The 9,947-nt window shown below is 48.0% G+C and overlaps 1 protein-coding gene across 1 annotated transcript in view; it reads left to right on the forward strand.

Moving 5' to 3' along the window:
* Positions 1–8,826, forward strand: part of SLC35F3 (solute carrier family 35 member F3) — a 70,961-nt gene extending 62,135 nt beyond the window's left edge. Inside the window, exons 4-7 of the mRNA XM_056342615.1 lie at positions 1,132–1,257; positions 3,567–3,759; positions 5,931–6,020; positions 7,149–8,826. Coding sequence (XP_056198590.1) covers positions 1,132–1,257; positions 3,567–3,759; positions 5,931–6,020; positions 7,149–7,393 — 654 coding nt within the window. The 3' untranslated portion in view covers positions 7,394–8,826. The remainder of the gene's footprint in view (positions 1–1,131; positions 1,258–3,566; positions 3,760–5,930; positions 6,021–7,148) is intronic.
* Positions 8,827–9,947: the final 1,121 nt, after the last annotated feature.

Consider the following 9,947-nt stretch of genomic DNA (forward strand, 5'->3'; position numbering starts at 1 on the left):
AGGAGAGGGGACAGCTGGCTGGCATTGACACAGCTGTGGGTCAAAAGAAACTAATTTATCCCAATCATCTTACAAGCATCACCATGACTGCACAGCCAAAGGCAATGTGGTCTAAGCTGGGCATCCCTCACACCACTGCAGATCCAAGAAGCACAGAGCATGCAGAAAGTCATTGTCACCCCACAATTACCACCCAGGTGTAGAGGAATGAAGCTGGGTTAATTAATATTGATAACATACAGCTGTGGGCTGGCTTGGGGGGGTGGGTTGGCCGATGTAGACAAGGTGCAGCTGTGGCTGGTTCTGTTAAGTGGTTGGGGAGCCAATGTAGAGGAGGCAGCCAAGGAAGAGAGGGGGGGAAGAAGCAGAGGGAGTGAGCGTGTCCTGGAGGAGGAGAGACTAGGAGAAGGCAGTAGAGGGATAGGTGTGAAGAGTATGATGGTATGTGATGGTAAAAGACCTTGTTGCAGCCTGATAGTTTGGAGAGTGCTGTGACACCCAGTGGGGCTTGAGGCATCTGGCAGGGCAGTTCCAGAGAAGCTCTGGCTAATTCTGCTGAATCAGGGGCTGCCTGTCCCCCACCTTTACAGATGTTACCTCCCTTTGGACACCCCTCTCAGGCATCGCTGCAGGACTGGCTCGCTGAGTAAGCCTCCCTCCACTCAGAAATGATACATCCGAACCCCAAAGCAATCGCATGACTTTTATTCCCCTGTTTATTTCAAAAACACTTTTCCTCCAAAACCTCCACAGGACTCAAAGCCCTTCCTGGAAGCTCCAGGGAATTATTACTTCTGTATTATTGTCACGCACAGGCTGCAGGGACCCACTGATGGGGAGGCTCAGTGACAGGGATGAATTTCCCCCCCTTTGGCTCAATCCAAGCCGCAGCCCCCCGAGGCAGCCGCTCCTTCGCAGCTCTGCCTGCAGCTTCCCTGCAGCCAGGGAAACCACGGGGGGAGGCAGCATCGGCTTCGTGGGTATCAGCCTGGGCTTGCTACTAGTTTTCTACATAAGCAGATGGTGCAGAAGTACTGTCCTCTCATTCAAAATTGCTCACCTGTTTTTCCGTGTTTGGGGTTGTCGAGTAATACTTTCTTGCTTTTTTTTTTTTTTTTTGTCTCCAACCAGATTGTGGCTGCTATATTTGCTATTGCAGGGATTGTTATGATGACGTATGCTGATGGGTTTCACAGCCACTCCGTTATTGGGATAGCCCTGGTGGTGGGCTCTGCCTCAATGTCTGCACTCTACAAGGTAAGCACACCTGGGTCATCCCCCACCCCCAGAAAGATTCAGGAATCCTCACCCTCATCGCTCTGCACCTGTCTTGCAAACTGTCATGCAGTTCAGTGCCACATGCCCATCTTTGAGGGCTCTGCCATGAACACGCTGACTCTGCAACACTGCATTCAGGTATGCACTTGCTTGGAGTCTGCCCTCACTGAGGACAAACATTCCCGTTCCTTGGGAAAAGTCTTCTCCAGTGCCCACAGGAGGACCCACAGATGTCCCACCTTCTTGCAAAATGAAGCTGCTTTTCCAGGGGTGCTGGATTTAATCCCTCACCCTGGAAGCTCCCTGCAGAGAGTTAGCTTCTTTCTCAAATCACTTTGTTACCGCCCCTTGCCAGTTCTCCTTCAGTGGCGTATGTAGCCTGTGTCGGGCTTAAAGTATTGCTTATCATGGAAATAATCACATGCTTAAAATCCAAAGCACATGCCTGTGAATCAAGGTCTCATATGTGTAAGATGACATGCAGCCACCTCTGCCGGGCAAAGAGCTGTTTCACTTAGTCCGAGACACGTATGTGCATTTGCCTCTGTGCTGCTCATGGCACTCACAGTCACAGTCTGCTGGGAGGAACAAGCACCTGTAGAGTGTGGTTCACCCACCCCGGCCTGGAGGTGTAGATGAGGATGAGGTGTAGACCTCTCCATCTGGTCTAATGAATTGCACCGTACCAATCCTCCAACAGAAACTGGCCAGGCAAGCCCTGCAGCCTTAACACAAGAAACCCAGGGAGACTCCGCAAACTGAGGAGCATCTGTCCGTCCCTGAGCGCGGTGTTGCGATGCTTTCTGCTCACTTTTTCAGACTGGGGTCTCAGGGTTGCTCCACCAGACCCCATGCACACGTGCACCGGGAGGTGATGGTGGCAGTGCCGGCAGGGTGTTACTCTACAGTGCGCCCTGCATGGAGGACAGCTGGAGCTGTGCAGCTTGTTCTGCAACAAATGCCACTCCGCCACTGCTGCCGACACTCTGCTCTTGCTTCCCGCAGCCTGGCTCAGTTTCCACAGGTTGTGGTTGCCGAAGGGGCAGGCAGATCTGGAGGCAGACAATCTGCGCCACATGCAGCAGAGCTGCCTCGACCTGCCCTCCTGCCCCAGACACAGACACCTCAGTCTGCATGTGCCGGCTGCCCACCCTGCCAGGGGCAACCTGCCATCCTCAGGTGGCAAACGAGGAGGGAAAGTGGCTTTCGGGATATTTTGCTCCATTATGCGGAGTGGCAACACAGCTGCACCGGCAATGGTGGCTGTGAGGTGGTGGGAGCGGGCAGCAGCCCCGCGGACCTGCCTGCAGGGCTCTGGGTAGGCAAAGGGAAGAGACAGCTGACACTGGCGAGGGGGCCTGCCATCCCAGCACAAACCAGTAAGTCGGAGCCCATTGGCTCTCTTGGTTTGCAGTCCGTGGCAGAGGAATGCTGTACCCAGACCCCACGGGATCCACCACAGCTCTGTGGTGGAAAATGTATGCAGACCTCAGACCAGACCCGTGCACAGGGGCTCCCGGGGTGGGCCACTCACATCCCTCGTTTCCTCTTTATCCCATTCCCACTAACAAACCAAAGCTTTTACATCTCTCCCTGTGGTCTCATTAGTCAGGCTGCAGTGGTGCTGCTGCGCTATCTGCCTTCTGGGGATGAGTTCCCAGGGAGGAAGCAGTCCGGCGCTGCAGCGTGCGATGGGAGGCAGGGACAGCGGTGCTGGCAGGTAGGCCATGGTGCATGGCAGGACAAGGCAGGAGGATAACCAAGCAGCATGGACCGTGCTTGCTCACCACCACAGTGCTCCTCAGGTGGCAGCTCAAGGCCCAGACCAGTGATGTCTCATGCAGGGAGATGACACACATCGCTTCCTCTCCTCCCACTGCCCTGCTCCACCAAGCCTTCAGGTTTTAATGTCAGATGCAGGTTTTCCTGGAGGGAACATGTAGAAAAATGGTTGAAGGGTTTAGGCTAGGGTGAGTGACCTTCCCTTTTAGGAGGTACAAAGCAGAAGGTGCTGAGTCCCCTTCCCGCATGGGCTGATGTGGCAGCTGCCCCTGCCAGAAGGGAGAAGGCTGGGGCACACGAGCTGCTCTCCACAGCTTCATGAGCAGCCACCTCAAGTGTCCAGCAAGCATCACCACATAGGTGCTGACTGGCAGTGCTGAGCACCCAGCACCTTGGCCCTGAGCACTGGCCATCAGGCCAGAATGGCAGGAGCCGCTGAAGCCAGGACACCAGCCCTCCAGAGGAGAGGTACAAGAGAGTTAAACCCATGTATTTTCCTCTTGTAGGTTTTATTCAAACTTCTTTTGGGCAGTGCTAAATTTGGAGAAGCTGCCTTATTCCTGTCTGTGTTAGCTGTCTTCAACGTTCTCTTCGTTACCTGTATTCCTGTCATCCTTTATTTTACCAAAGTGGAGTACTGGAGCTCTTTCGACATCGTTCCTTGGGGAAACCTCTGTGGATTTTCAGTTCTCTTATTGAGTGAGTAGATGGGGGAGCTCTCACACTGATCAGGGTGGAGGGGGGTGCCAGAAACTGGCTGCTGGTGGAAGCTGCAAATGTCTGACAAGCTGGAGCTGTTTTGCCTTCTTCATAACCGAGTTATTAGCTTGCAGAATCATGCAGAGGGTCCAGTCCTAGGTAGACCCTGCTTCCGTGGGCCATTATTACCAAGCTGAAATATTGTGGCCCTCATTAGAAAGTGCTGTGGGACCAAACTGTAAAGCTTGTCCTAACTCCTTCTCGTGCACTCTCCTTCACGGGGACAAGTGACACTTGCCAGAGCTGTGATGGGAAGCAGTCCTGCCCGCAGGGCACTGCCTCATCAGCAGCCCCTGAGCAAGAAGGTTAGGCCAGGCCAGTCAAGGCCAGCCTCCTGCACCTCTGGTGATGTCACTAATTGCTAATTGCTATTCCTAAAGATCAGGAAGCATTTGAAAATGTAGCGTTGCATAGTGCAGATGGGAATTTGGTAGGTGGCACTCATCTCTTCTGCTGCCACTGCTGTGCCAAGGGAACCCAGCTTGGGAAGAATGCCAAATCTAAGCTTTAATGACTCATGATCATCAAAAATGTGCTGCGGCTCCTTGTTAAACTAGATGTGTTGACTGTGCTGCCACAGTTGATCCCTAAACTGGATGACAGCATCACGTCTCCTAAAACGTTCCTTTCATTTCTACTAGAAATAGCCCTTCTCCATCCCTGTCTTGAGTCCCAGCTCCTTTTACCCTGAACAGTCACAATGCCTGACTCCAGAAGTACCTCCAGTTTACTCACAGTAAACTCAGTGGACTCACAGGGAGGTTTCTGCAAGAAAGTACTGCAGGACTTGGCAAGCAATCACGGGGGTGTGCAATATTTAAATACAAATATACTTGTCTGTCTTATTTGAAGAGTTTTATTAAGTTGTCAGGAAAAATGATGTTTAAAATCTACCTGGCTAATAATCTTTATTAACAAAAATGTCTACCGTGTTCCACGTATAACAGATACTACCACTGTTACAGTAGATAGGTGTTCATGGAAATTTTCAAAGATGACATTTCCTTTTTCCTTCAATGTTTTATTAGGTAAAAAGCATTTTTGTATTTAATTGTTACTTAATACACAAAGAATACAGGCAAGGTATTTTCTTTACAGTGGAAATATTAGAACACAAATCAATTAGCTTTACAAACAACTGAGTAGAGTCATGCTACAGTGCAACTTGGAAGCCTGAACAGAAGCAGAGCAATTTCACAGAGAACCAGCAGCAAAACTTTTGTCTTTCTCCTTGACTTTACAAATAAGGAGCTGTAGTACATGGCTGCATTTACTGTGTGTGAACTAAAACTGGTGCAAATATAAGTCTTTCCTCTTGCCTAAAGTAAAGAATTAAATAGGTTAACCTGGTTGCAGTGGAAATCGGACTGCAGCAGGATAAGCAGAAAGAAGTCATTTCATTGACTGCCAGAAGGCAGTCAGAGCCCCAGCTCCTGACAAGTTCAGTACTGTCAAGCCTCTCCTAACTTTGCTAAAGCTAATCACCTTAAAACAAGGGTGAATTTAGTCCAAAGCAACTATTTATTATTTCTCATGAGACACTCCATGAACAATGTATGGTTATTACAATGTAGTGATATTATAATCATTCAGTTGTAATGATATTATAATGATATCATAATTTTATTGTATTAAATTATATTTAGCAAGTTCTTGCCTTGAAGGGGGTTAGATTTACAGCATCTTCCACCTGCAGCTGGAGGCAGCTTTTCTACTGGGGAAAAAATATGTATCCAGACAGAAGTAACTGTTCGGCTGAAATCTCCCAGCTGAGAAGTGTTCAGTCTTTCAGCAGGGCAAAGTGGATCGGTGTAGAGAGCGGGAATGACTGCACATCACACTGAGTGACAGGTTGTATCCAAACCTCACCCTGATCCTGCTACTGGACGCCAGTGGGATGTAGGGTTCCCCAGAAACAGCAATGTCTCAGGCAGATGGACGTGCAGCAAACAGACGTGTGTCCACAGGTGTCTCCCAGGAATAGCAGCAGCAGTTAAGATGCCTTCCATTTGAACAACATGCAGAGGGAGTAACAAACCATAAATGTTTCAAGTGACATTCCCTCTGCCTAGTTACACTGTAGTAAAAGGTGTTTTTCTTTCATTCTTCAGCATTCAATATTCTACTAAATTTTGGGATTGCTATTACCTACCCTACCTTGATTTCTCTTGGAATTGTACTGAGTGTCCCAGTGAACGCGGGTAAGAATTTCTGCCTTTTGAATCTTAATGAATACATTAAATCTGTGGCCTTTCAAATACACAACAGGCATAAAAGCAAATAGCTTTATTAAACATGTTTTGCGTCTTCTCTCGAAGACTTATGGAGATGACGCTGATTAAAAATTTATACTTTGTGTTAAATATGTATTGTATAATATCACATGAATATTCATGATCTCTAGAATTGCTTTTTAAATTACTGTCCAAAGAAGCCAGCATACTGAAAAAAAAGTAAATTTGAAGTCATCCATCTCTGGGCTGGGATGAAAACTCATGGATGAAGCAGAAATCAATCCTTAATGATTTCTTCAAGGCAGGCTTAACACTACGTTGAAACAAAATTGCTTACATTTTAGAGCAAATATGCGCTAGTATTTCTGCTTGCCTTGGTAAACAGCATTGCAGGTGTTTATCAGGACTACTGACAGTTCAACTTTGGACATGGCTAGGTACGTTTCTGTGACACTTTTCTGAAATTTACCAAAAGCCAAGAGATGGCAGAGCCCAAGAAGGCTGGGCAGGGGAGTGCGGAGACAACCCTGGCCCAAACCAGAGCCACCTCCCAAACCAGGCTCCTAAACCCCAGCATGCTGAACTGGTGCCATGGCGCAGGCAGCAGCTCCCAGCTTTGTGCTGGCCACACGCACACAGAGCCGGCTCTGCTGGCCACCCCAGCAGACTTTGGTACCGAGTGGTGTGGTCCCCACCAGTGTGTGCACTGCTCAGCACGTGCAGGGGTTCTTACTCAGCGGGGCAGTCCGGGGGAGAAGAAAAATTCGCCTGGAGGAGCTGAAGGGGAAGGGAAATGCCCCTTTCTGTGCGCACCCAGACCCCAGCAGGAGTTCCGCGCTGTCGGCAAGCATGGGAGAAGCTGCTGCTGCAGAGAACAACTGCAGCTCCAGGCACGGTGCCCTCCTGCACCCTGAGCCCACAGGCCAGCTCCGCCTGCTCTGAAGCAGGAAGGGTAGTGTCCCTGCCACCATCGCCTCCGTGGCCACACTTTCCTGCTACTGCCAGCCTTCAGAGCCAGGGAGGCAAGAGGGGGGGAGGGGGTACTGCCCTAATGCTTTGTCCCACGTAATAACACCCGTTCAATGTCCCACACAGTTGTTGATCACTACACGAGTGAAATTGTCTTCAACAGTGTCCGAGTAATCGCCATCATCATTATTGGCCTGGGCTTTCTCCTGTTGCTCTTGCCAGAGGAATGGGACGTCTGGGTAATAAAGCTCCTCACACGGCTCAAAGTCCGGAAGAAGGAAGAAATCCCCGAAGGGAACGGAGACATTGCTTCAGGACTGCCTAACAAAAGCCGGAGAACTCGCCCCTCCATGTCATCCTTTGCTCATTAAATGCTCTTTTTACCAAAACTTTGTGGTTAACCTTATATATGATGATGCAAAGGTATTTTCTTGGGAAGAAGCACACCTGTCTGACATGGTGTACATACCTGTACAGTTTTGATACAATCACCATCTAAGGCTTCGAGTCTTGGCATGTCCAGTTTGCTTGTACTTTTTTCACATCAGACCTTTCACTTAGGTAGTACACTGAAAAAACCTGCAAACCAAGAACCTCTCTTCTCTTTTTAAATGAATGTAATATATACTCAAAATATATTTGCATAGGTTATTTTAAAGAATGATTTTCATGAAAAGCAGGGCAGAGATTTTGAACATTAGGTACCGAATGATGCATTGCACACTGTGATTTAAAAGAAACAAATGCTATGCTACATCACACATTTATTTTTGACCGGAGCTGTACTCTGAAAGTTTTCAAAGAACAAAAAGGGAATCTTCTAAGGGATAGGAAGGTTGGGGGAAGAGCAGAAAGAAGGAGGTTTGGAAATCACTCTATGTAGATGAGCGCATGTTGCACTGCAACCAGGAGGAAGTTCCAAGTGCTAAAAATGCTTGCGCTAAAGCTCTAGAGAGAAAGCGGTCTAGAGCCCAAATCTCCTTATTCTGCACATGACTGTAGTCCATGTTTAAAACCATGCAAGAGAAATCCAGTGCCTTCTACAGAACTCTTGTCTTTATCCACGCAGAACCAGGTCCTGCTGCGAGGCACTTTCAATGGCAGGGCTCAGGCTTGCGGCCCTGGGGGACCCCGAATTCCCACCAACATCAGGACGTGCTCCCCACACATGCCATGGCTTCCGTGGGAATGCAGGGCCCCGGGGACTGCAAGTTTGCGCGCAGGGGACCTGGTTCTCGTCTCACTTGCGCAGGTTTTACCCCTGTGTGGAGCTGCGCTTGTTTAACACCAACGTGAGGAAGGGGAAGTCTTGGTCATGTGTGGGACAATCCGGCCAAAAATGATCAAAGGGGCTGGCAGGAGCGTGGTTGCTGATGTACAGTCTAAGAGCACGGACTAAGGGGGTGAATCACCAGTTGCTTTTACTCCATAATTGTGAGTGTTAAGAGTTACAAATGTAAGATATTTACATCAAATGTAACACTTTTTATGAAACTCGTAAGCACCAGGATGTTTACTTACGCGATTTTGGTTCGCCATTAAATTTCTATCTGTGATAGATCACATGCTATGTAAAAAGGGGTGGGGAAAAAGGTTATAGTTTACTATTTTTGAAGTTTACATTGTTGCATACAAAATTAAAAGTGTTCTTTTGAACTGCTGCCATAGCCTAAGCGTCCCTGCTGCCACTGAGGTCGTCTTTGTCTCAGGCAGGGGTGGCATCCACTTCAAAACATTTTAGCAAATCAACTTCAGATTCCATTATCTGTTTGGCAAAGCTAAATAATAAAAGATTTTAAACTCAGACTTGGTCAATGCTGTCTGTTTCCTTCTCTCAACTGCACCTTATTCCAGTTTTACTAGGGGTAGTATTTGGCCAAAGAGATTCCTGGACAAATCCGTCTGGAGGGTTGATGTTAGGCATCGGTCAGGAGACACATGTGAAGCAGAAGCAGACCAAAGGAAAAGCTGACCTTCCTTTGAATCCACCAGTGAGCAGCCTTACACACATATGCTAACAGGTACTTAGGGGCTATGGATGGGGTGTGAGTTTGTACATTAATAATTAGGCCCTAGTCCAGCTCTGTGTTTATTCCCTGCGTATCTTTTGATGATCAAAAAGACGCTGAAGATTCACTAAAGGAGATTACACAGCCAAAAATCTGAGCTTACAACCGCTGTCCCACTCAGTGTTACACACTTGAATTTTTAAATCTAGTTCTTTGGGAAGCAGGGGAGAGTAAGGCATAGGACAGAAGCACAAGGTACAACTCTAATAACTGGTTTGAAGGGCAAACAGAGACTTGATCTCAAAGGTCCCAGATGAAAGTTTACTCCATCTTTGGGCATATAATTTTGACATCCTCAAAGTACCCCACCCTCCTCCCCAAGCCCCCCATTTGAGTCAAGGTCAGAAAGAACTTGCACACACAGTCCTTCCATTTTCCACAGTCCCAATAAGCAGCATCTTCTGTCATCTCTGCACTACACTTTGCTGTGTGTTTGATGCAATCTGGTAGGTATCCAAAAGGCTCTAAATGCCACTTTAAAAACTGCAACTAACGTGTGTTTATTTCTAAAGCGGCAGCAGATCCTTTAACATTCAGTACAGATTGTGGGGGAATTTATGCACCAGAATGGATAGCAGCATCAGTAAAACTCCATGATTTACCAGATGCAACTGTCATTGCTTCTGTTGGCTCATCATCCTTCCCAAGAACAGGCTAAGCACACACAAGAGCTGGGATCTCAAACAGGGCTTTATTACAACCTCTTTCCTGAGTGGGAGCTGAGTAAACCAGATTTACCTATGTTAAGCAATTCTAAACTACATACAGACAAATTAATCAGATGAAGTGACCTATGTTTCTTTAGGCAACACCTTGCCCTAAGGATAAACAGCTGACTTGGCCAGCTGCTGCTTAG

The sequence above is a fragment of the Falco biarmicus genome, chromosome 6 (assembly GCF_023638135.1).
Source record: "Falco biarmicus isolate bFalBia1 chromosome 6, bFalBia1.pri, whole genome shotgun sequence".
Classification (NCBI taxonomy): domain Eukaryota; kingdom Metazoa; phylum Chordata; class Aves; order Falconiformes; family Falconidae; genus Falco; species Falco biarmicus.